This window comes from Sceloporus occidentalis, unplaced genomic scaffold (assembly GCF_023333645.1).
Source record: "Sceloporus occidentalis isolate IW3139 unplaced genomic scaffold, rSceOcc1.0.p SCAF_41, whole genome shotgun sequence".
NCBI lineage: Eukaryota > Metazoa > Chordata > Lepidosauria > Squamata > Phrynosomatidae > Sceloporus > Sceloporus occidentalis.
Genome location: NW_028317021.1, coordinates 3,864,311 through 3,891,591, shown reverse-complemented (window position 1 = coordinate 3,891,591; position 27,281 = coordinate 3,864,311). Strand labels below are relative to the sequence as shown.

The 27,281-nt window shown below is 43.3% G+C and overlaps 1 protein-coding gene across 4 annotated transcripts in view; it reads left to right on the top strand.

Moving 5' to 3' along the window:
• The window catches only part of SEPTIN5 (septin 5), a 57,001-nt gene extending 29,720 nt beyond the window's left edge, over window positions 1–27,281 (top strand). For all 4 annotated transcript variants that reach the window (XM_089489951.1, XM_089489953.1, XM_089489950.1 and 1 more), the window contains exons 2-11: window positions 5,208–5,304; window positions 7,335–7,421; window positions 9,225–9,348; window positions 11,094–11,228; window positions 11,972–12,089; window positions 12,937–13,038; window positions 13,624–13,720; window positions 15,482–15,617; window positions 18,772–18,874; window positions 20,120–27,281. In XM_089489951.1, coding sequence (XP_089346077.1) covers window positions 5,208–5,304; window positions 7,335–7,421; window positions 9,225–9,348; window positions 11,094–11,228; window positions 11,972–12,089; window positions 12,937–13,038; window positions 13,624–13,720; window positions 15,482–15,617; window positions 18,772–18,874; window positions 20,120–20,176 — 1,056 coding nt within the window. In that variant the 3' untranslated portion in view covers window positions 20,177–27,281. The remainder of the gene's footprint in view (window positions 1–5,207; window positions 5,305–7,334; window positions 7,422–9,224; window positions 9,349–11,093; window positions 11,229–11,971; window positions 12,090–12,936; window positions 13,039–13,623; window positions 13,721–15,481; window positions 15,618–18,771; window positions 18,875–20,119) is intronic.

Sequence of the window (27,281 nt, the reverse complement as noted above, 5' to 3'; positions counted from 1 at the left end):
TGGGATTTGTCATTTGCTGTGGCACAGAGCTCTCTGACAGAGAAGGGGAAATATCTTACCAAACTATAATTCCCAGAATTCCATAGCATGGAGCCTTGGCAGTTAAAGCAGTGTCAAACGGCATTATTTTTGCAGTGCAGATGCACCCAATGCAATTAAATCCCTGGTGTTCAGGATGAAGGAGGAAAGCCTTGAAGGTTGGCCCAAGATACTTTGATGCCTGCGGCACAGCTGGCATACACAGAAGCTGACAGAACTGCCAGTTGAATTTTACTTCAGTATTGACAGTGGGAACACCGTTCTCCGCTACACCTGAGGGCAATTTCAGGGGTCAGGACAGGCCATCCAGAATGCGCGGCTCTCTCAACAGTGGGCAGAGAGGATGGCACAGGGGCCGACTGTTGAGGCTGCCCTCCAGCATCTCCAACCTGACCTGATTTCCTCCCTCTGCTGAATGGTAGGACTCTTTTTAAAACCAAGAATCATTGCGAGCCTTTTCTAAGTGCATCTCCATCATTTCTAATCTCAAAAAAAAAAAGCACCGACAGCGTTGCCCTTGAATGCTACTGGCTGTACCAGCCTTGGCACGAGAAGACAAAATGTATCAAGGAGGAAGGTTGACTGATAATATTTTCAAACGGAGCATTATATGTCTGTCGAGCAGGGACAATATCTATTTTGTGGTATCTGTTTCTGGTTTTAAAAAGCCTCACATCCCTCCTGTTCCTCTTTTCTGCCTGTTTGGAAGAGCTTGGAAAATTTATATTTTTGGACGACAACGTCCAGAATTCTTCACCAGCATTCTCACAGGCAACACTAGGAGTTATAATTCAGATAGTAACGTTTCCCAGGCTCTTGCTTTTTGGAAATTCAGAGTTCAGAGTGACTTACTCCAGAGTAAGAATGCAGAAGATGGTAGTCTTTGCTTATTTATTTTGAAAAGAGAGTTGAGATGACATCAGGGGCTGCTGTGCAACCCATACATCTTTCTGAGCAAGCATTCAAAAGCATCTGTGAAACGTTCTTAAGTTTTTAAAAAAACAAAACTAATTTATGTTAATGTGACTCCGGTGAATTGATAGATTCCAGATGTTGATGCAAATCTAATCTCTGTTGCTTTAGGGAAGCTGGTGGTCCTTCAGATGCTGCTGGACCACAGCTACCATCATCCGTGACTATTGGCCACTATGGCTAGATCTGGTAGGAGTTGGCAGTCCAACTACATCTGAGAGATCACATGTTCCCCAGCTCACATTCTGGAAGGCAGGGCCAGGACCAATTTCAAACCACAAAAAGGCATTTTGATGAAAATAGGGAAGATAGAGAGCTTGGGTGGAAAAAGCACTCCTAGCAGATGGCCATCCAGCCTCTGTTTAAAAACCTCCAAAGAAGGTGAGTCCACCACCCTCCAAGGCAGTGTCTTCTACCATCAAACAGCTCTTACCATCAGGAAGTTCTTCCTATGGTTTAGGTGGAATCTCTTCTCCTGGCTGAGGAAGGAGTTGGTTGTGGCACCAGAGCTTTGCTTTAAGATTCTGTACCAGAGAGCTCCTGAAACTAAAAAAAAAACACTGGATTTCCTAGGATGTTGCCATGGCAGTTCAAGTGGGATATAGTACTATAATTGTCTAGTGCAGTGGTTTCCAAACTTTGGGCATCCAAACTTCAGCCCCCTTTCATGTCCCCCTTTCATCTAGGAGAGACCATATTACTCCGGACTGGTTCTAAAGTCCCTCCACTGGCTGCCTATTAATTTCCGGGCCCAGTACAAGGTGTTGGTTATTACCTTTAAAGCCCTAAAGGGCTTGGGTCCAAACTATCTTTGGGACCGCCTTCTCCCCTATAATCCTCTCCACGCACTCCGGTCCTCTGGGAGAGGCCTACTTCAGCCACAAACATCTAGGCTTTTGGCTACCTCCCAGAAGGCATTTTCCATCGTCGCCCCCAGACTGTGAAACGGCCTGCCGGATGAGATCCGTCTGCTTACATCCTTAAGACAGCTTTAAAAAGGCTGTTAAGACGGATCTCTTCCAGCAGGCCTTTCCAGAATAGAGAACCCGGCCTCAGGAAACTCCTATGAATAAATAGATACCGCCGCTCCCATTGATTATTGTTATATTGATTATTGTTATGTTGTTTGACCTTTAGGTCAGTTTTAACTTGTATGGTTTTAATTCTCTATTAGATTTAATACCTTTTTAAGGGGGGGAGGGTACTAGGGATTTGATATGTTTTGTATTTTTAACTTGTTAGCCGCCCCGATTGTTCTCAGAGGGGCGGGATACAAATACATTTTATTATTATTATTATTGTTATTATTTGGCTTGGCCAACTGTCAAGAGTTCTGAAAACTGAAGTCCACAACATCTGGCCAACCAAAATTTGGGAACCACTGGTCTAAAGTGAAAGGTCCCTGACTCTGCATAAGGCAGAGTCCTATGTCATACTAAGGACTGATCCAAGTCCCAGAGTTTGATGAACGCTCACTTCTTCTCAGTTCAGAGTTTTAGAGAGTGAAGATAGCTTCATTCTCAAGAGTCTGCTTGCAACGCTGGGCCCAGGTCTTTGATGGCCCTGGGGCAGGACATCCTTAGTGGATGTGGATATTTGAAAGTGTCAAAAATATATACTATATTGAAAATTCTCATTAGGCTGTACCTGGAGTCTGAGGATATTCTGGGCATAATGGGAAACAGAGTTGCTCTTTTAGGATGATCATTTGGTGCCAAATTCACCACGTCTGAGGACCAGCCCTGTCTCTTGGCCAAGGCCCTTGGAGGGTTGAAATGGTGGATGGAGATAACTGAGTGGAGGCAAGCTGAGAAGATACTGGAATAACGGTCCTCAAAGAGGTGGGAGAAAGAGGCCTCTGTGTAGCAAGAGCAGCCAAGGAGACCTCCGTAGTTATCGCAAGTTATGAATAGAGTATTCAGAAGCTGTCCACTGAGTAGAGTTGGAATTCCTTTGGAATAAGCAGGACTGTGACTTTCTGTCCCTAGAGGAGGCCAACAGGAAGCCGGCTGCCTATACGAAAACCAAGGTAAACATTATAGGAATGGTGACGTTGAGGCTCACATTTTAGCCCATCTCAGCCTGTCAGGATTGTGGGACTTCAAGAAAACAATCTCTGGTAGTGTTGAGCTGTGAGCTTTCTTCAGTCAAAACCAAGAACTGGACATTGTACAGTTAGCCCTCCATGCCCACGGATTCTTTATCCACGGGTTGAACCATCCACGGATTGAAAATATTTAAAAAAATATCTCAATTTCCAAAAGCAAACGTTGATTTTGCCATTTGATATACGGGGTGCCATTTTACTCTGCCACTTTACTGAATGGGACTTGAGCATCCATGGATTTTGGGATCCCTGAGAGGTCCTGGGACCAAACCCCAGCGGATACCAAGGGCTCATGGTACTTCATTTCCCTTCTCTGTAGTTGTGGGCATGCATTGTCAGAATAATTCGGAGTACTTGCAAAGAAGGTTGAGTGTCTTTCATATCCCTGATCAAGTGCTGGTCTTGAAGTGGTAACGTCTGGTACAGGAGGAAGAGATCAGGAAGCTAGGAGACACTTTCCTGATTTTGCAATATTTATCAACAGGCTTCTTGGCTTTTTGGCTGTGATAAAGTGTAAAAATAAATCTTGAGGAATGAAAAAAATCCTCCTGGGGAGGATGCTGTGCCAAATAGGCAAGTGAGAAATGACCCTGTTCATTGGCCACAGAGGGTTGACATAGGGGCATCTACACTGTAGGAAATAATGCAATGTGGCACCACTACAGAATCCTGGCATTTGTAGGTTTTGTGAGGCAGCAACACTCTTTGATGGAGAAAGGCTGAAGACCTGATAAAACTATAAATTCCAGGATCCCATAAGATGGCACTCCAGCACTTAAAGTCGTGTCAAACTGCATTATTTCTACAGTGCAGATGCACCCTTTAACTAACAGCTTCACAGTGCAAGCATCCACCACAATGTGTGTGGAAGCAGGGACTTAACCTTTAAGGACCGTGGAATATTTGCTCTACAAGCCTTGACTATGTCTCTAGTCTTTCAGGTCAGGAGAATGGAGATGCAAACATCAGACCCTTTTCCAGAGAGGTGGGAAAGGAGACACGTATATGAGCTATTCTGACGCCACAGTTTCGCCTTTAGACATCTCTCTGTTTGAGACTCTCTTGAAATCTCTGATTTAGAGAAACACTTTTGACTTCTCACTGATTGGCCACAAGGAGCCTTTGCAGTGATACAGAAGGCAAGAAGTGGGGCTCATAAATCTACTTTTCAGTGGAGGTTTTATTGCAAAAGCACACTTTGGCTTGCTCATGAATCCCTCAGAATCACAACATGTTCTTCATTTGGAGACACCAAGAAATTATTAGCCCAGTGATCTTCCCCTGCACATTCTAAATTGCTGCTTAAAATTTAATCCCATAGGGCCACGATGGGTAGTATATTTTGATCAAGTGACTTTTAAAATATTTGCTAAAAACCATGTCCTGGCAGGTTCCATGTCACAGTAAGAAGGCACATGGCGGGGCTGGCACTAGCACCTGGCAGCCTTGGCAGCTGCCAGGGTCCCTAAACCCAGGCAGGATCCATTGCAGTTGCCTATCTTAGGCTCTCCTTAAATTTGATCTTTGTGGTTTTCAAGCACAAGTGATTTAGCCACTGTAAATTCCCCACTCTACTTCTAATCTTACCTTGGAAATGGACTACAGTTCCCAGAATCCCCCAGCTCTTGGCCATGGTAGTTTGAGGGAATCCAAGTGCAGTAGTCCAAAATGAACAGTAGTCCAGAATGAACGTAGATCCAGTGTGGCATAGTGGTTTGAGCTCTGAATCCTGGCTCGGCCGTGGAAACCCACTGGGTGACCTTGTGCAAGTCACACCTCAGCCTCAGAGGATGGCAATGGCAAACCCTCTCTGAAGAAACCTGCCAAGAAAACCCCAGGGTAGGGTCACCATAAGTCAGAAATGACTTGAAGGCACACAGCAACCAAGCAACAAAGTCCAAAACGAATGGTTCCAAGCTCTGTCCCTGATCTCAGTGTTGTTTTGGGAGGTGGTCTCGTGTCCCGGAATGCAGTGGGGTATGGTTTGAAGCAATGCTGGCCTTTCTTTCTTGGTTGCTTGGGCTTGCTCCCGAGAGTTCATAACACTTTGAACCCTTGTGACCAATTGCCGCATGTCTTCATTTTGCAGGACCACGAGAAGCAGTATGTGGGGTTTGCCACTCTACCCAACCAAGTGCACCGGAAATCTGTGAAGAAGGGTTTCGATTTCACCCTCATGGTGGCAGGTGAGGGTTCCTCTTGGAGGCTTCATCGAGGCCTCCTCTTGTGTACTTTTTGGAGAATATCCATTAATGAATTAATTAATTACCGTATATACTCAACTATAAGTTGACCTCATGTATAAGCCGAGGGCAAGTTTTGGAGGCAAAATGATGGATTTTGATATGACCCTTGGATAAATCGAGGGTAAACTTAGGGGCATGCCACAAAGGATCTAAATGATGATGCAAAGGAATAGAATGCCAAAGAACCTAAAACACTATGGGAGGCATTACTGTTTTGGGTCACACTAAAGGCTGGATGGAAAAGAGAGTAGAGCGAGGTCAGTACTTTCAGGACAGATTGCACCCTTGCCTTTCACCAGGGGTTGGTTCCGTTTTTAATAAGCGTTAAAGTATACTATTTACATTGGCCCATGGATAGGTCGATCTAGGTTTTTGGAGTCAAATGTCTAGACTTATACATGAGTATATACAGTATCCCTCTCCTGTGTTCCCACCAAATGTACCTGGGAATATGGTGGGGCTGAGGCCATGCCTGCATGGAGGAAAAGAAAGTTCCTGTCCTCTTCCTGCAACGACTTGTTTAGATGATACACAGGGCCAAAGAAGGGTCCAATCTGTGCTCCAGCTGGATTCTCTGGAGTAAAAAGAGTCCCCCGTTTGCTCCGAATTAGGCTGGAAACTCCAGCGAATGCCCAGGGTATGTAGAGGGAAGAACATCAGTGGGCAGGCGCTGGCGCATACTGGGTTTTATTTTTATTTTTTACATTTATTTTTATCATGCACAAAATAATATCATTTCAAAATCATTTCAAAATAGTCATAAAACATCATTTTCAAATATGCATATTTACAATTTGACTTCCGCTGTTCATCCAGTTTATGTAAACTTTTATCACTTACTGTAAATCTTACTGTCTTCAGTACAAATACTATGTTTTTCCGGTTCCTCTGTGCATTAAAGTATCAAGCTTAAATTGTTTTGTGCATACTGGGTTTTAATGGAACTGGGGCCAGGATAGAAAGGTGGAGGGTGCAGACAACACTGCCTGTATTGGCACGTTGTCGGAGCCAGTTGTGCAGACGGCTCATCCTCTTTGCAGATCTGGAAGCCCTAAAAATAAACTGGGTTTTCCCGTTAGTGCGGACACAAAATGAGAGAAGGGCCTCCTCTAAACATCTTAGGCTGCATCCGTACTGGAGAAATAATCCAGTTTGACACCATTTTAACTGCCATGACTCAGTGCTATGGAATTCTGGCAACTGTAGTTTTACGAGACATTCAGAGAGCTCTAGTGCCACAACAAACTACCGTTCCCAAAATCCATAGCATTGAGCCATGGCAGTTAAGGTGGTGTCAGACTGGATTATTTCTGGAGTGTGGACTGCAGCCTTAGAACCCAGGTTCTAAGGCAACACCTGACTTACAAAGGTATAATGATACCTTGGGTATCAGGGAAAGGGACAAAATACCAGTAACTCATTATTTGCAACTAATTACTTCCAGGCTCTGAGCCGGGAAGGAATGTGACAGTTTAATATGTTTAAATCTATATAAATATGTGTAAATCTAGTGCTATATAAATAAAGCATAATAATAATAATAATAATAATAATAATAATAATAATAATAATAATATGGTTGCTCTATACATGTTTCTGGCTTTGGGGATATGTTTTTGGTGAGTGTCTGCCCACTTTTGGTTTGGGAGAAGGTGGGGTCAGCTTCATTTTTTCCGTATTCAAACGTATTTCTTCCCAGGGATTCACTTTATTGGAATTTTCCTTTGCCAAACTGAAACTGTTTTCTGGGGGAATGAGGATCGAGATAAAAATGAGACTGAAACTGCTCAGATGTTGACTCTTATCTGAGGATGAGGCGTTCTAAAGGAGGACGTCGCCTACTTTAGGAAGAGAATGTTACTCTTGCATGCCATTTCTGAAGGGCAGCAAAATGTACTGTCTTACAATTCAACTGTGAAGATGTTGTCCAAGATGGTCTTTTCATCCCATGCTTATGTTTTGTCTTTTAGGAGAGTCTGGCCTGGGTAAATCTACTTTGGTCAACAGCCTGTTCTTGACAGACCTCTACAAAGACCGGAAGCTTCTCAATGCTGAAGGTACTGTCACGACGATAAAAGAAACACTTTAGGGTGGCACTATTCTATGGAGATTATCACACAATGGCACTTACCCGTTGGCAACCCAAAATAAATGAAAGTGCTACCTTAGCGCTACAGTTGTGCATTAGATGGCACTTTTCTCTGAAAACCGGGATGCATTTGTGATAATAGCGGCAGAAACTGACCGCATTTTTGAGATTGCGACTTTAAAAAAAAGAAGCCGTGCCTACGTAATTGTGCGACGTCGACATCACTAGAAGTCTTGCACCGACAAGCTTGCGAGATTGCACAATGATGGCACGTCTAGTGATCACATTGGTTTCTGGATGTGATTATTATTACAAAATGGCAGTCATTCATCGTTTTAACGCAACATAACAGTGGTTTGCGCACTACGTCATGTGGTCAAGACTGTTGCCAAATCAAAACTATGCCAATTGGTTTGTACTATAACTGATAGTGTGATAATCATCTATGTTTTCGATGTTTCTTTAAGACAAAGGGAAACTGTTCATGGCTGCATTGTTGTTGTTGTTGTTGCGTGCGTTCAAGTCATTTCCGACTCATGGCGACCCTAAGGCAACCCTATCATGGGGTTTTCTGGCCATGATTTGTTCAGAGGAGGTTTGCCATTGCTTCTCCTGAGGCTGAGAGAGTGTGACTTGCCTAATGGCATGGCCGAGCAGGGATTCAAATCCTGGTCGCCAGAGTCCGAGTCCAACACTCAAACCACTATGCCACACTGGCTCTCTCTGTAGATCCAGGGTTGGATATACCGTCGGACCTCCTTATCCACGGATTTTTTATCCATGGGTTCAAGCATCCACGGCTTGAAAATATTTAAAAAAAGAAGTATAAATTCCAAACAAAAAAACTTGATTTTTCATTTTGTATAAGGGACAAAATTTTGCTATTATATTTATTTATTTATTTTTAAATATGTTTTTATTGAGGAATAAATGCACTATTAACTAATGATAATAACATTAGTGAAATTACATCCACATATTAAAATAAAAAAAAGAGAGGGGAAAAAGAGAAGAAAAAGGGAAAATAAATATAATCCAAAGCACCACCACCACCACTATATATGCCATTATATTTAATGGCACCACAACTATATAATAATGATAATAATAATATATTTATTATTATTATTATTATTATTATTATTATTATTATTTAATTGCTATGCCTTTATATTTAATGGCACCACAACTATATACAGTCGGCCCTTCTTATACACGGATTTTTTATACACGGATTTAAGCATACACGGTTTGAAAATGTTCCAAAAGAGTATAAATTTACCTTGATGTTCCATTTTTTATTAGGGACACCATTTTGCTATGTCATTATACTTAATGGGACTTGAGCATACACGGATTTTGTTATACACGGGGGATCTTGGAACCAAACCCCAGCGTATAACAAGGATCCACTGTATGCCAATATAATAGCTAATGGAACTTGAGCATCCATGGATTTTGTTATCCATGGAATATCCTGGAACCAAACCCCAGGGGATAACAAGGATCCACTGTAACTATTTAGAGGGCCTGCATGGTGTAGTGGTTTGAGCATTGGAATTAAATACATTTTAAATGACCCATTTGACATTTGACAGAAATAACACAGAGCCATCATTCTAGCCCCATGTTACAGATTTGGCCAGAGGAATAATGAAGCTGAGTGATTTGCTTCTAAGGTCCCCTAGGGAGTTTGTGGATGGGAGAAGGGGAAGGTCTTTGTAGAGGCTAACCTCCATTCTTTTTTCTTCTTTTATCTTTGTATATTAAGAAAGAATCAGTCAGACAGTCGAGATTGTGAAACACACCGTGGACATTGAGGAGAAGGGGGTGAAGCTAAAGCTAACCATAGTCGACACCCCTGGTTTTGGAGATGCTGTTAACAACACAGAGTGGTAAGCTCCCCTCCTACATTGGTCAATTCTGCAATAAAGAAAAATGATGGGGCCTGGTCATGGTTCCTTCTATTTAGCCAATCCTTTATCTGACTCCTTTGCCCTCTGGAATAACTGATTCCCCCACAAACTCTCTGTGTCTTGTAGTTTTCAGAGCCTGATCAGAGATGCCTGGTCCTGACAGTTAACCAGTTAAACTGCTTTTAAGGTTTTGGGCGTAGAGAAGGGCTGAACCAAGACATTGGCTGTATTTTTGTGCCCCTTTGGCTGGCCGGAAAAAAACACCTCTCTGAAGATAAGGATTTTGACACCCTCCCCCTCCTTTATGGTCAAAGACCACCTTTTTACCTTTTACTAGTTGGTGTAGACAAGATGCAAGGATGTGGTCTCTCCAGCGTTTCATAGAAAGGCAATGGGTGGGCTAGATAACTTTGCCAAATGAGAACTGATGTTAGAGCAGACGATGAAAGGCCAGATCACCAATTCCCAAACTTTGGTCCTCCAAGTTTTTTGGAATTCACCTTCTATAAACCCTAGCTGGCTTGACCAACAGTCAGGAATTCTGGGAGCTGAAGCCCAAAACATCTGGAAGACCAAAGCTTGGGAAACGCTGGGCTAGATCAAGGGTCAGAATCATGTGGTCTTCCAGATGTTATTGGGCTGCAGCCTCTTGTCCTTCCCTGCTATTGACTATGCTGGCTAAAGCTGATGGGAATTGCAGTTATTATTTATGTGACTTGTATCCCACTTTCCCCCCACCATGGGACCCAAAGCAACTTCCAATGTCAGTTAAAGCAAAATAGTAAAAACTGTATGTGGTACAAAAGTTGGGAAAGCATTCAACAATCAATCCAATTTGAACCATCTAAAAATAATGACAACACATTCGATAGATATTGCGTGTATAAAACATACTTCTCTCCCAATTAAATGATCCTTCTATTGCACATCTTTCTATCCCAACAAGTTAAACGATGAAGACTGATCTAGATAGGAAGGTCTTTGGAAAGCCTCTGTTGGTGTAAATAGAGCAGAGAGGGGGCCAGTCGAACCTCCCTTGGGAAGGAGTTCCATAGCCTGGGAGCAGCCACCAAGAAGGTCCTCTCCCAATGATTGCTAAGATTTGGGAAGGTTTGCACGGGGAGATGACTTTCAGGTGCATTGCAGATGCGGGTGTACATTATGTAACATTATGCCTGCCTAGTTCAGCAAAACTGTGGATGATGGGCTTCTCCTTCTGTATTAATATGTGGGACTGGGATGCTCTCCCTTGCAAGGTCTGCCCAGCCCCAACATTACCAGCACCAGCTTAAGACATCTCTCCAGTCCCAAACATTGAATGGAATGCGCTTGACCTACCTTTGGCAATTGTCCTTATGCCCATTGACTATCCCTGTAATCTGTTGATATTGTGGGGAGATTTTGGTGTATATTTTATAGGTTTTGTCTATTGTTTTTGCGTTTTATTTTGGTGTATTTCAATTGGAAGATTGGGAGGAGGGTTGGGGTATGGGATTATTTAAAATTGTGAATCTTATTTTATATTGTATTTTATTGTCGCTTTGTGCTGTAATCTGCCTTGATTCCTTTGGGTGGAATATAAATACATTTTATTATATATTAAGATGCCTTGAGTCTGTGTTAAACAAAGGCATTGAAGAAATGTAATCGCAGCAGCAGCAGGAATATTTTTACAGCCATCTGAGCAAGCGGCTACACCATCTTCTCCTTCTCTTTTGCTCTAGCTGGAAGCCTATCACGGATTACATTGACCAGCAGTTTGAGCAGTACTTCAGAGATGAGAGTGGTCTCAATCGGAAGAATATTCAGGACAACCGAGTGCACTGTTGCCTGTATTTTATCTCACCCTTCGGCCATGGGTAAGATGGGGATGAGTTTTTATAGGTGCTTAAAGGTGCATCGTGGGTGCGGGGATATCAGCGGAGTCCCACAACTCAGGCATGGCTTCTTTGGGGCATTTCCAGGTAGTTTCCCCTTCTGGCTTGAGCAGTCGAACACATAACCAGAATCAGTGGTGTCACTAGCTAAGGTGTCACCCAGTAAGGGTGTGCGTTCACCCCTCTTGCATTGGAGGGGAGCCCAACTGGGTGTCACCGTTCCTTTGGGGTACCACCTAATGCGGGCCGCACCCCTCGCACTCTGCCAGTGATGCCACGGACCAGGATAGATATAGGGAGGGTGAGCAAATGTGTTGCTTCCCTAAGAGCCCGAACAGACAGGCCAAAATAAAGCTGCTTCGGGTCACTTTGGAGGTATGCTGTTTAAATGACACATACATCTTAAGAGGTCAGAAGCTGTGCCAAAGCTGCACTCCAGTCCTCAGGACTGGAGCGTGGCTTTGGCATGGCTTCTGGCCTCTTAGGACGCATGCATCATTTAAATAGCATACCTCCAAAGTGACCCGAAGCAGCTATATTTTGGCTTGTCTGTTCAGGCCCTAAGTTTGTTTTGGGAACCTAACTTGCATGGTCATTGCTCCTATTCTCTGGTTATATGCCCCGAGACTCTTACTCTCTTCAAATCAAAAATGGAAGAAAATGACAGTCGCCTCATTCTTTTGGTCTTTCGCTCTCCTTCCTACCACTGCCTCTCTTTGCTGTAGGTTGCGGCCGGTTGATGTAGAGTTTATGAAGGCGCTACATGAAAAAGTGAACATTGTGCCCCTCATTGCCAAAGCCGATTGCCTCGTGCCCTCAGAGATCAAGAAGCTAAAAGAGAGGGTGAGTTGGCATGGGGCTTTTCCCCTGTTGAGAGGCCTGTGGAGTGATGGTGTGGAGCATTGGTGCATAGGACAGGGGACTGACTCGAGTCTTTTGCCCCCTACATAGTTTCCACACTTTGATCCTATTGTAACTGTCATGGCTTCATCCTGTGGAATCCTGGGATTTGGAGACTAGCGTGGAGTATTTAGAATTGTCTGCTAGAGAGCTCTAGTGCCTCTCCCTCAATAGCAAATCCCAGGATTCCAAACGATGCAGCTACAGCAGTTAAAATAGCATCATAAGGGTGCATCTACACTGTAGAAATACAGTCATCCCTCCATTTGTGCGGACTGAATCTGCATCCCTCAATTACATGCAAGGGGCAAATGAAGGGACATAAAATGGGGTGTGCAGCCATGGCGGGTGCCGAAGGCAGTGCACTGCCATTCAAGCCAATGGGGCTTGAATATTGGCTGATTTCCGTTTTTTTTGAGGGGGGATCCCGGAACGGATTCCCTGTAAAAACGGAGGGGTGACCATACAGTCATCCCTCCATATCCATGGATTCAACCATCCATGGCTTGAAAAGCCAACCTTGATTTCACCAGTTCATATAAGGGTCACCATTTTATCACATCATTGTAATGGGACCTGAGCATCCATGAGTTTTGGTATCCATGGGGGTCCTGGAATCAAACCCCAACAGATACCAAAGTATACACATGTATTAAAAATTTATTAAATGTATTTAAAATGAAAGCATTTTAGAGGGTCCAAATGAAATTCTGAAAGTGTTCCTTTGCTTTACTGAGCAGAGATGAAGGTCTAATGCCATTTCTCTCTTCTTGCCCCCAACTTGGCTCAGATTCGGGAGGAGATTGACAAATTCGGAATTAAAGTTTATCAGTTTCCAGAGTGTGATTCTGATGAAGATGAGGACTTCAAGCAACAAGACAGAGAGCTGAAGGTGCGCAAGGAGAATACATACATACATACATACATACATACATACATACATACCATAAGACTGGGATGATATTGTTTATACCTGGAAGGAGAAGGGTAAGTCTCAAATAGAATTTGGAGAAGTTGCTGTCAAACAGCCAAAAACCAGAACCTTACTTAGAAGGTAAAAATTTAGAAGGCAGTCTCAGGCTGTATCTGCACTGCAGAATTAATGCAGTTTGACACCGCTTTAACTACCATGGCTCCATGCTGTGGAGTTCTGGGATTTGTAGTTTGGTTAGGCATACCCTTCTTTGTCAGAACGCTGTCGTGCCACAACCAACTATACTGACCATCCAGGGTTACCGGACTGCAACTTTCACCAACCCTCATTGCTGGCAATGCTGGTTAGGGCTGATATGAGTTCCGATTCCACAACATATAGAGGGCCATACATTGCCTACCCATGCCCTAGCATGTGTGCAGGAGAGTACCTAGATGTTTAATTTATTTGAAAAGAGGGTGAAATCAACCCAGAACTGAACAAAATGAATCATAACCCAAATGAAAACACAAGTGATGCATTCCTCTTCTCCTCTTGTTCCAGGAGAGCGCTCCTTTTGCCGTCATTGGCAGTAACACAGTGGTGGAAGCCAAAGGCCAGAGGGTACGAGGGCGCCTCTACCCCTGGGGCATCGTAGAAGGTAAGCTCTGATCATTACATCTGTGCACAGTGCTTCCTATTTACAGAACCTAACCATCTCAAAGTATGAAAGAAATTTTCCTTGCTCTACGCTCTGTCTCTGTGGTCTTGGTATATCTTCCAAGATTTCATAGATGGGGTGTATGTCACCAAGCAACATTAGACTGTAGTCAAGGTAGAAAAAGTTATTAATGAGGAAGAGCACTCAAGGTAGGAGAGGCTGCAGCAGTTTCCTTTTGCCTGAGCATACAGAGAAGGACAAGAGCCCACCCCTTCCTCTCCTCTCCCTGCTGCTACCTAAGTGCAAACTACTGTACTTTTGCATCTTGAACTCAGTTTGCAGCAACTGAATTAAGCTGGGGAGGAAACTGGGGGAAGGACAGAGGCAAGGGGACATTTATCAAGAAGCTGAGAACTTGAGGGGTTTGAGATTGTAATGTTCTTAAATGTGATTTTGGAAATTAGAACAAGGATGTTAGAAAATTGCCAGCTGTGTACATGTGACTTTTACTATCATTATAAGTTGATATTTTATATGGTTTAATCCTTTCTGTGGCAATGGGGGGCCCCAATCCATGGGCTCCAGATCCATGAATTCAACCAACCACAGATCGTCATATTATTATTATAATATTACATATATTATTAAATAGTATTAAATGGTGGCTGCGTGAACATAGACACGCTGAAGTGTGTGTGTTCATGTGGCCACCATTTAATAACATGGAGCGTGATCATCCACATTTTTTAGTATTCATGCAGGATCCTGGAACTAAACCCCTGTGGATCCCAAAGGCCCACTGTATTAGATGTCTTTGTATAGCTTCTTTTCCCTTGGCAAGTAGCCTGTGGACTGAATACAGCAAATCCATCATTAATCTAGAAAGTTTTACACATGAAATCACAGTGGTTCCAAACTCTAGTCCTCCAGATGTTTAGGACTTCAGCTCCCAGAATTTTATAGTGTTTTAATTTGGACTGTTTTAGATTTGTAAGCTGCCTTGAGTCCCTGTACTGGGAAGAAGGTGGGATATAAATAAACATAATAATAATAATAATAATAATAATAATAATAATAATAATAATAGTAGTAATAATTCCTAACTGTTGGTCAAGCTGGCTGGGGTGTCTGAGAGTTGAAATCCAAAACACCTGGAGGACTAAAGTTTGGGAATCATTATGTATGAAAGTTTAGCGCATGAAAGAAGAATGGGAATGGTGCGTCCATGTTACATGGCCCCTAGGTATCCCCATCGCTTTTAAAAATTAAAATGGAGAATTGCACCTCTGGAATTTCATCAAAAACTGGAAGTACAACCCATGGAGGCTTGTGTATAATAAAGCACAACAACAACAACAACAACAACAACAATAATAATTGTGGGAGGGTTGCAAAAGAGGTTTCTTTCCAGCTTTCTTCAGGGGAAAAAATAACACCCACGGAGAAACCTTTAGAAAAATAGGGGGCAAAGGAACGTAAGCACCTTTTACAGACTGAAAGTCACTTTGCAAGCCATTTTTTCCAGGGTAAAAAAGGGCTTTGAGAGAGGGAAATGGGAAAAACTGATTTTTCCTCCCTGATTTTTTTCCCGGATTTTATGGGAACCTTCACATCTCTGCCTCGACTCCATTAGATAGAGGGCCGTCACTTCGCTTGAGGCACTAACATTACTCTAAGAATTGCTGAAGCTGGCTCACTCTTTCTTGATGCTGTTTCTGGATACCTAACCCATGCGTTGTCTGTTTCTTGCTGTTCTCCAAGTGGAAAACCAGGCACACTGCGACTTTGTGAAACTGCGGAACATGCTGATCCGGACGCACATGCATGACCTGAAGGATGTCACTTGTGATGTTCACTATGAGAACTACAGAGCACAGTGCATTCAGCAGATGACCAGGTGGGTTCTCCTGAAGCCCTAATCCAGATGCCCTGACCTTTCCAGAGATCTTGGACAAACGTCTGCAGAGTCTTTGCCCACTGACCATACTCTCTGGGGATGATAGGAACTGAGCTCCATTTCAAAAAATCTAGAAGGCGCCAGGTTGCCTATGCTTGCCCTGGTCTATTAAGTATTCGACAGGACTATATGAATCAGTTCTTAGTCTGTGGATAGGCAAACTTTGGCTCTCCAAATATTTTAGAATTCAGGTCCTATCAGATCCAGTCAGCATGGCCTGTTGCAAGGGACTGTGGATGTTGTTGTCCAAAACTTGTGGAGGATCAGTTCTGGAAGTGTTATGATTCCTCTTCTAAATATACAGTATTTTGTGAAGTCGAAGGCTTTCATGGCCAGCATCCATAGTTTTTTGTGGGTTTTTTTGGGCTATGTGGCCATGTTCTAGAAGAGTGTCTTCCTGACATTTCGCCAGCATCTGTTCCTGGCATCTTCAGAGAATGCATTCTCTGGAGATGCCAGCCACAGATGCTGGTGAAAGATCAGGAATAAACTCTTCTAGAACATGGCCACATAGCCCAAAAACCCCACAAAAAACAATACAGTATTTTGATTTGGACTTTAAAAGGAGAATGAGCAAAGAGTCAGTGGAGCAAGATCGGCTGCAGAGTGAATTCTGCAACTGAGGTTCAACCAGGCTTAAGGTCCTGACAGTGCAGCGTATTGAAATTGCTCAGTCCACATGAGCTCTGTATGAATAACAGATGGGTAACAATTCTTTTCCAGCATTGGTCTTTCACAGCATGGCTTCCAATGTGTTGATTTTGTTTTTATTTGTTCCAAAATCAAATACCATCAATGCAATGGCACACACTGCCACTGTCCATAGGCCAAGTCTGGATAGCCTGGCTATGTACTGTGTAACGCAGTACTGATGCATGTCTTAGAGTCCAACTGCATTGTGTTATTATAGCACTGCGATTCCACTGTAACTGCTATGGCTCCATTCTACGGAATCCTGGGGTTTGTAGTTTGGTGAGGCACTAGAGCTCTCTGGCAGAGAACTCTAAATATTGCTTCCTAAACTGCAAATTCACAGGATGCAGTCATGGCAGTTAATGTGGAAGCTTAGTATCATATACTAAGGAAAGTATTGTGTGTCTCAAAGAGTCCCTTGTTTCTTTTCACACACACACACACACACACACACACACTTTATTAATTTACAAAAAGCAAAGAGAACCCATTCATAATCTGTTTGCTTCATAATATTCCTTGTTTACATCAAATAAATCAAATTTCCAACCGAAGTATAAGAATGGATTTTTCTTAATCCTTAAATACCCGTATCATCTTTCATTATCTTTTTCCTTTTACCCTTTGCTTGTAGTTATTCCACCTTGACCCAACTATCTCATATTTCATTCATTTTACAATAGTCTATATCAGCCTTTCTTTTATGTCCCAAACCCTATTCAAATATTTTACCATGGGGTTCCATTTCCTTTTTTACTGATTTTTTATTATCCAAACTGTTAATTTATCCATCTCTTTTAGTTCCATAACTTTTTGTAACCATTCATCTATAGTCATATATAAAGGTATATTCTCTAATTTCCAATTTTTTTTGTCAGTAATAATCTGGCAGCAGTTTCTAAATATAAAACCATTCTCCAATATTTTATTTTTTCCTCTATTTCTATACCCCAAAAAAGAAGTCATATTTAATAAGAATAATTCAGCCATGGAAATGACCTGGAGCAAGTGACACGCTCTCAGCCCCAGAAAGCCCAGTAATAGGTTTGCCGTAGGGTTGCCTTAAGTCAGAAATGACTTGAAGGCACATGACAACAACATGCAACAAACACACACACAAGTTGCCAAGTGAAATCAGAGATGGGGCCCCTGCACCTTTAATGGTTGCATGAGGAGCAGCAACTGATGAAATGCCCCCCTTTTTTTGCAAAAAGAGATGGCAATAGCAAGCAAGTATTACGGTTTAAGGTTTATAATGGTATTAGAGTTGAAGGAATCTTGTAAAATATAAAAGACAAAATGACAAAGTATAACATTTAGTTAGGGACACTGTGGAAGTTAGAGTTGTGTGTATAGGTAATGTGCAATGTGTAATGTGTAATGTGGTATATGAAATGCCCACTTCTATACAATGGCCATGGAAACCCACTGGGTGATCTTGGACATGTCCCACTCTCTCAGCCTCAGAGAATGACAATGGCAAGCCTCCTCTGACAAAACTTGCCAAGAAAACCCTATGATAGGGCCTTAGGGTTGCCATACATTGGAGATGGCTTGAAGGCACACAACAACACCAACAAAATACAAGAACAGAAGACCTGTCCCTTATTTCTCCTGGCAACCCTAACACACACATATATGTAGCATTTTCTAGGGACATCTAGCGGTGAGATGGTGCTATTGTTAACATGATGCTGTCTCTTTCCTGAATTACATAATAATTGTTCTGCAAGTGGGGAGAGGATGAAAGGAAGGGATTAATGGATCTTGGGGGGGGGGGTGTGCTGTAATAATCTGAGGAGAGTTGTCAAGTACCTTTCTTTTGCTAGGGGGTTCTGGCTGATATATCTTCCTAGCCATCTTTCTGAATGGCTAAGGAGTACTTCGAAGGGGGTTATTCTCCTTGTCCCTTTGCAGCAAATGTAACGGATTCTTTGCTTGGCCACTGTGGTCTTTTGCTTTGCATCTGGTCTCCCTAGCTTTGCTCAGGCACTCTCTGAGATGCAGGGACCTCGACCTCTGCCCCATGGTGGAATTAATGGGGCTATTGCCCATGGGTGCCCCTCACCATCAGACAACACTGCTGTTTTGGAAAGCTTGGTTCCTACTGATATCATGTTGCCTCCAGCACATTTATCTTTAAAGGAATATGGTCTGAAAAGGAAAAGGTCTTGGGGCTGTATAATCCCAATCTCTCATTTTGAGGGATTTATGAAGGCAGGAGTTAATATCTGAGTGGTGGAGTGAGTCTTTTAAACTGATGGCCCCAAGAGTGGGAGGTTATGTAGGATATCATGGACCAACATTGAATGGAACAACTTTCTGGATTGGAGAGGAGATGAAATCCAGTTGGATTTAAAAAGCAAAACCAAAACACCTTTCTTTTTCTTCTACCCTTCAGCAAGCTGACTCAGGACAACAGGATAGAAAGCCCAATTCCAATCCTGCCCCTTCCAACCCCAGATGCTGAAACAGAGAAGCTGATCAAGATGAAGGACGAAGAGGTAAGGCTCGGGTTTGGCCTTTGGCTGCGCAAGGGATTGCCATTGTTTTATGGATCGCTTTAGGGAAGAAAGAGTTTGGTGTCACTCCCACCAAAGATGGGGATAAAGATGGAATGCATGTAAGCCATTAGAGAGCCAGTGTGGTGCAGGGGTTTAGATGTTGGACCGGGATTCGGGAGATCCAGATTCAAGTCCCCACAGAGCTGTGGGAACTCACTGTGTGACTTTGAGCAACATCACTGTGTCTCAGCCTGACCTACTTCACATGGTTATTGCAAGGATAGAAAGGTGAGGAGACCTGAGTGGAGAAAATTGTGAGATATCAGAGTAAGGAAACTAGCTGGATCCTGTGAAGATCCATCTAACAGAAAAACCTGGCTTTTAACCCTGAAGGAGTTCCACTCCTTTCCAATGTATCAAAACCCTTACTTTGGCTGCAAGGACACTTCAGGCAAAGAAATGGCAAAGGACTGTGGCAATCATTGTATAAGACCCCTTGACATAACAGATACAGATTGAGTGTATGATAGTCGTGTTTAAATATCTGGAAAGGGATGGAGCAAACTTGTTTTTTGCTGCTCCAGAGACTAGAACATGAACTGATGGATTTAAACTACTAGAAAAAGGGATTCCACCTAAATGTTTGGAAGAACTTCTTGACTGTAAGAGCTGTTTGATAGTGGAATAGATTGCCTCAGAGGGTGATGGACTCGGCTTCTTTAAAAGACTACACTTGTCCTTCCATATTTGCTAGGGTTAGGGGCACAAGACCCCTGTGAATATGGAAAGACCGCAAATAACAAAAACACCATGTTTTTACCTGCGAGGACACCTCTCTAGGAATCTCTAGGTCCTCCAGTGCAACTCTGGGGTCAACATTTGACAGACATTGACCACAGAATTGTGCCGGAGGAGCTACAAAAGCCTAGTAGAGTGTTCTCTCTAGGAATCTCTAGGTCTTTCAGTGCAACTTTTAGTTAAAGCTGACCATAGAGTTTCACTGGGGGACCTAGATATTCCTAGAGAGAACATATTAATCAAATCCGTGAATAATCATATCCGCAAATATCAAAGCCGCAGACATGGAGGGATGCCTGTATAAGCAGAGGTTGGATGGGCTTCGGTCAGGAAGGTTTTAGCAGGAGGCTCCTTCAAGACAGCGGGGTGAACTAGATGGCCCTTGCAGCCCCTTCCAAGTCTTGTGATTTTGTGACCCCTCACTCTTTATGTTTGACCTTGTTCCAGTTGCGGAGAATGCAAGAAATGCTGCAGAAAATGCAGCAGCAGATGCAAGACCAGTGACGGGGGAGACCAGGATGGAAGGGCCCAGGAGTTCGTCCTTGTCACGGTCTGCGGTTCAGCCGGAATTGTGGACTCTTCAGGAAGGACTTTCTCATTGCAGGAAAAAAAAAAAGACTTGTGAGCAAGGGTGAAACCTACTCCCTCTCTCTAATTCAATGGTAGCCATTTTATTTTATTTTATTTTTGTTAGCAGGATGACGAAGAGACAGGAGGGGAAAGGGTTTACCTACCATTTTACCTACTGAAAAGCCCCTCCCATCCTCCGAATAGCCCAACCGTTTCCCCGGTTTTTTCCTAGATGTACTAAACTCTTGTTAGGGAGCATTCTGGTATTTAAAAGACAAATATCACTGTTTCTATGGCATATGAAATTTTGAGGACTCTGTGAAAATGCACGTAAATGTTTACTCTTAACCAAGGTGCTGTGATCCTCCTCCAGCCCCTCCGTAATACCCTCTTTTGTAAAAAAAATAATAATAATCCTCCAACTTCTCTGAGGTCGTGGCAAATATTCCTGCAAGGCTGACATTACCTCTGGGGCAAAAACCTGTTTCTGAGATGGAGGAATGGGTGAAGAGACCTGACCACTTAAACCTCGTGCCTGGGGCATTCCCTGTGTGTGTGTGTTTTTTCCCCAGCCACTTTGAGAGAACAAGCAGAACGCTGGTTGGCATTTTGTAGGGTTTGGAGGCAGGCAGGTCATCTTCACTGTTTTTTCTCAAAACATTCCTGGCATATGAATCCCCCTACCCTGCTAAAAAACCCGAAGGCACTTTTGCATTAGTGGATGAAAGCGCTCCAGGAGGCCTTTTTTTTTTTTTTTGAACAAAAACAGCATCCACTGCCCTTGTTTGATGGAGATATGCTACTACCGAATGAATGTGTGGATGCCATACTCTCCTGACAAAATGCATAGAAAAAGGGGTTCCTTTGAGATTTAGTATCATCTTCTTGCACTGGCCCATCCTTTCCACTCTTGCTAAACGAAGATCAAAATTGGATTCGGAGAGAAAGGTATGAATTGGATTGATTCATAAGGAGCTCAGGGGAATCCCTTTACAGATAGTGTCTTTAGAGTTCTACTGAATTCTACCTAAACACGGGAGCTGGAGTGAAGTTTGTGTGTCCATTTGGCTCAAATTGTGTCGTTTGAGTTGGACGTGTGGTGCTGACCTCAACGTTGCTTCAGTCGGCTCTGCTGCGTGAATGTTTGGCATGTAAAGCTTCAGTGTGCTTCTTAACTTGTGTTGCTCAGTCATGCCACACCGTGGGTTCTGGGGTCTTAAGGCTAGTGGATGAAGCTGGCAGTGTTACAGTGACTTAAGTCCACAGTGCAGGGGTGCTGAGAGCAAAATGCACATCCAGGAAATTGTGTGGCGGAAGTTGGAAAGTGTCAAAATCGGCAGTATGGCACATAGGTGGAATCAACTGAAAGTGTATGGAGCCGGCTGGTTTTTCTGCTGTGGCCGATGAAAATGTTTTGCAAGGTGGCACCCTGGCTGGGCGTATCCTCCTTCTCCTATGCTTGGGGATTTTTAATAACTTGCGTTCCAAAGTCCACATTTCTATACCCAGAGAGTTCAAATTCTAGATGCAGCATTGGAAAGTGACTGGAGGGGCCTCCAGGGAGGAAAGAGCATTTTATGAGAGCATCCATCCACTTTTTCTCTCCACTTTTAATTTCCAGACTGCAGTGGATCTACCTGTTATGTTCATTTTTTCCTCCCTTCTTGCTTTAAGGCAATCAGAAGAGACGCAGGACTCTGATATTTCTAACAGTTGTGCAGAACCAGGGGTTTGGAAGAGAGCAACCTGTGCAGGTGTAACCAAAAAATCTAAACCTGCTCCAAAATCTTCTCTGTTTCTACTAAAGAGAAACGTTATCCTCTTCAGTATTCATCACCGTTCCCTCTCATTTGGTTCTTTTTTTGATCTCTTTTAAAAAGAAAATTAAAACAAGACAGTACATGGTGGCGAGATGGATGGGTTGTATCCACACTACACATTTATGCCAGTTTCATGCCACCTTAGTTGTTCTGCTTCCAGCCTATGGAATTCTGAGATTTGTAGTTTTGCTGATTATCTATCAGAGTGCTCTAATGCTGTTGTTCAAGGGAGTGCACTAGAGAATGCTAACTCCCTGACTAGTTTTAAATTCCAGGATTCTTTAGGATAGATGCATGGCTGTTATAATGGTGCAGTGTAGATACACCCTCCATCTTCTGACCAGGTACCTTCTGTGGATGATCAATTTCAAGGTCTTGCTGCTTCTGATGGTTCTTTTTCTTTAAACAACAACCCCTCAAACAGAGGATGCTGTCACACTGAGTACTTCTGTTCAGATAGACTGAGGTGAGCAGCTGTGGACTTCCAAGCACGTTTGGACTGCAGCTCCCATAATTTTCTACACAGCCTATGCTGAATGGCCAGAGTTGGCCAGACTAAGTGGGAGGACTGTCCTCTGTGGGACAGGACACATTGGCCTCATTCCCACTTACGTTTAAACCAGTTTGGGATTTGCCTTTGCTCCGTGTTGGTAAATCGATTCTAAAAAGTCTGTCGTTCCCACTATGAAAGCCGATCTTTTCATTATCCCCTTGTAATTGATTTTTTGGGGGCACGATTGTCATCCCCACTAGTCTGCGCCACTTCAAAATGCATGTCAATCATCCGTGCATCATCGGTGACGTAGCGGCAACCCAAGCAGCCCAGCTTGGGAACTATATATATATATATGTATATTATATATATTGATAGAAGATTCGATTCATGGGGGGGAAATGGTGGATCTATCAAAAACTGAGGAGGGATGGTAAAACCCTTCTGCCATTAGCCTCTCCCCTCCAGAATGATGCGATTCAGATCTGTCATTCCCACTTGTTGAACACGCTTCAGAATTGATTCTTTTCAAAAGAACCGCTAGGAAACTAGTGTCTGGAAAAAACGGGGTTTTTGTGTTTGCCTCGCTTTATCACGACAGAAATCGATCAAATAGGACTGGAACTGGTTTCAACTGGGAATGACGATCATATAACCTGATCGGAGATTTGCTTTAAATCATAGTGGGAATGCACCTATGGCCTTGGATATGTCTATCTCTGTTTCTGCCTCACTGATGAGAAAGGCCTCTTCTCTGCAGTTCCTAGAGCTGTTTTCTTTCTCTTTGTGACCATGGGGTACAAGGGGACCACTTGCGGGAAGGCAGATGGAACTGCTGAAGAGAGATAAGCATGCTCTTTTTATGCAACCATGCCTACATTCCACTTTTGTGCTTCTTTCATGCTAATCTCACATCCTGGGAGTAGCGTTGCTCCTAGTATGGTCTCCTCTGATAAGGCGATGCTCCAAAGGAGACCAGGGCAACCAATGTGACCATGCTACAGTGTCCATATGGTTGCTTTTTTTGTCTCTGGCTTTCAGGGTGCTGCACAAAACCCACATGAGAATCAGTTGTTCCCTGTCCATGCAGCGAGGTGGATATTGCTGTGCATTTAACATGCCTCTCCTCCAGTACATAACAATTTGCATGCAACTGTAGATACTTCTTAATGTTTGACCAGTGCAGAGTGGAGCTTGGAAAGCCTATTTTTTTTTGCACCATGTAGTCATATGGTTCAGGATTTCTAGGAGTCTTAGTCCAAAAAACAAATGTTTCCAAATAGTGTTAAATGTGTGGTGTGAGGAAACAAGATGATGTGAGGCCAATCTAAGGCCTAGTTCTTATTTTTATAATGGTAGTATGTTTTCCAGCAGGAACAGCTATCACAGGACAAGTCCCAGATTTAATCCCCAGCATCTCCAGTTAAAAGGAATCAGGTAGAATGAGATGAATAGGACTAGCCTGAAACCTTGGTTGGGACAGACAATACTAGAGGAGATGGACGAATGATCTGACCTTGTATAAGATAGCTGAAGAAGACAGAACATGAAAGAAGAAGCTATTTGGGTGAAGTTGGCTCCACGTATGGTTTGGCCAGTTTTGAACACATCACCTCCTTTCCTTTTTGGGCAGTTTTGCTTGCATTGTTAAAACTGCCTGTACTGGGTATCATGCTTTATACAAAAAGCTCTTTGCCTTGTTAAAAATGTGAATGATTAGAAAGAAGAGATGCTTAGCGGGCACTTTTGCTTCTTGCAAAAAAAAAAAAAAAAAAAAAAGGGAAAAAAAGCATGCACTTATGTAACAAAAGCAAACATGGAGGTCTTTGTCTGTTCAGAGTGGGCTTTATAGCCAGTTTGTCATAAGCTGTATCTGATAGCTATGTAACTCCATCACAGTAGCTATGTGATCACTGGTTGGTTGAGCTCTTCACTGAGAAGATGCTTTTTAAAATGAAGTGGCAGTAAAACAGCCCTTCCATGCAAACTATATTCACCAGTAAACAGTAGCTTTATTTCCATTTACAAGACCTTGCAATCGGTGTTCATAACAGTAACTACCTACCAATGTAAGATCAATGCATTAAGCATCTGTCTTCAGTTTAATTAATTCCTTGTGAAAGTCTTCTGCACAATTTGCTAAAGCATCTCTTCTTAAATTAAAAAAGAATTCAGTTAAAGCTGTATCCCATTGTATTAGTTCCCAGTCCTTAGCACTGGGTGATCTTGTATTGGAATGGGCCATTTCTGATCAGATAGGTATCCTTTGATTGCTTAGAAAACCAAGGCACTAATATCTTCTGCCTGGCTCAGTCTGGAGCAAGGAGATGGCATATATGGCCCTCCAGGTGAAACACCCATCAGCCCTAGCCAGCACAGTAGTGCTGGGAATGTCTGACCAGCAACGTCCAGAAAGTCATAAATGGCCATCCCTGGTCTAAAGGGCTGCTCATCTGGGCAGCTGCCTTTCAAAGCAGAGAGCAGATGAGAACAGCTTTGCATGATCTGGCTGTTCTTTACCAGCAATGATTCACGTTTTGGGGGAGATGGCCTAGCTCCAATTATTCGTCTCAACTTGAGTAGACCCACTGACTCGATCATCATTGGGTAAGTCAACATTACACATGTTCCTTGCACTCGATGGTTGGGACTGCTCTACTTGGGACAAACAATTGGATTTAGGTTGGTAGCTGCAGGGGTCTGTCATTGGTGAAAGGCCATCTCTGGGGGGTTGCAGTGGTGGGTACCTCGTAGCACTCACAGATCTTGTCAGCCTGCAACGTCAAGGTGATCTAACCAGTGCAACCAGTGATGAGAGAGGATAAGAGTTGACCAGACAGTTACAGGGTCCTATGTTTCTACATTATGTGACAGGAAAGGGGCTTCCAAGAAAGCAGAAGATCTTGAGGCTTCCCCCACCCCAACCATAATTGGTATAAAGAGCACACAAATAGTTGCAAATCTAGTTCAGCATCCTTTTTTCATAGACACCAAGCAGGTGTCTATGGGATGCCCCAGAGAGGCACAGGAACAGGACTGTAGCCTTTCCACTCATGTTCCTCCAAGAGATTGCTATCCCTGACCCCAGCACAGACCCATCATGTTTGAGAGCCATTGGGGATACTGAGTGCTGCGGTCTGACATACCAGCATCCTCCAAGGGATGCTGTCTCTGACCCCAGCACAGAGGCATAATAATGACTGAGAGCGATTGGGATGCTGCGTCCTGCAGTCCAACACACCTAACAGGCATTGGATTGGGCTTGGCTGAGTTGTAAAACGTGGTAAGGGTATGGAAATGTCTAGACCAATCCTGGAAACAGACTCTCAAAGAAGGATCAGGATCCTTTCTGCTGAGGGGGAAGGCTTTTTGAGGCACCCATTTAATCCTTTGCCCTTGGATTGCATTGCGTCTCAAAAGCCAGCTAGAAACCTCAAAGAAATTTGGATCAAAATAAGTTGGTGGTTCAAAAATGGAGGCACATTCCCTGTTGACTTTGCATACCATGACTGGAACCCAGAAAGGTGGGTGGGCAATATCTGAGGTCTTTAAAAAGTGTTCAAGAAATCCTTAAGGGAAAGTGTCCTCCAGCTCATTCCACTGAATTGGACCAGAAATAGCCATAGGAGCCCTAGCTGACACTATCAGGCCGAGGAAGACACCGTGGATGAAATGAAATCACAGTAGGTTAGTTGACATTGGCATCCTATCACTTCATGTGGCAACTATCTGTTGTTCTCTACACCTTGAAGGGCTTAAGACACTGTTTTGGTGTCGAGCTATAAGATCAGTGATAAGTTGCAGAGGGTGGTGGTGGTGGTCCCATTATTGTTGGTTTTGGGCTCGCTCACCTCCAGTGTTTTGCATCTCATGGCAGGCTTTTGTAGGACATAAAATGGCGGAAATGAAGGGAACAAAACAGTGGGGCTTGGGGATTTCATTAAGACCCCCCTTTCCCCCATACGGACCCTCTCTCCCCATAATTTGAGCACTGCCATAAATGCGACGAGAATCGAACGAAAGCTACCGGTGCATTTCTTGCTTTCTCCCAACAGGTTAGGCCTGCACACTTCCTTCCAGATGCACTCCAGGTGTGCTCTTACTTGTGTCGTGTTGTGTTTGGAAATCTCTCTGGTGGTGGTTGTGTGTGCGTGTGTATGTGTGTGTGTCGGGGAGCAAGCCCTGCGCTTCCATAAGTGATATGTGGGGGTTGGTGGGAGTGGGGCAAGGCCTTGTGTGCCTCCCTCGGAGAGGCAGTGACAGTGAGCCTATTATTTGTTTTTTGTGCCAATGGGCCGACTTGCACCCGGGGTCGGCAGTTGGCCACTTGACGGTACTAGCTTTGTGCTTGTTCTCACAGGTTGCTCCGCATGCCTTTTAATGTGTTTTTTTTTTAATTTTAATTTTTAACCTGGAAAGGGGAAGGGGAAAGTTTTCTCCCCATGCCATGATGCGCTGGTTTCTTGCCTTTTCTCAGGCCTCCCCACCACACTTGTTGCAGCCATGTTGTAAACTGTGGCTTGTCGCTACCGCTTCTGTGACACCCGAGCTTGCCTTGCTCTGTTCTGTACTTCTTTCTGGTTTTGTTTTGTTTTGTTTTGTAAATTTTGGAACATTTTGTCATTGTGATCCAAGAGAACCGAACCTTTTAAAATAGCTCCATTTTATTAAAATTATTGTAATTATTAATATAATGTTTACTATCTGAACTGATCAATGAAGTAAA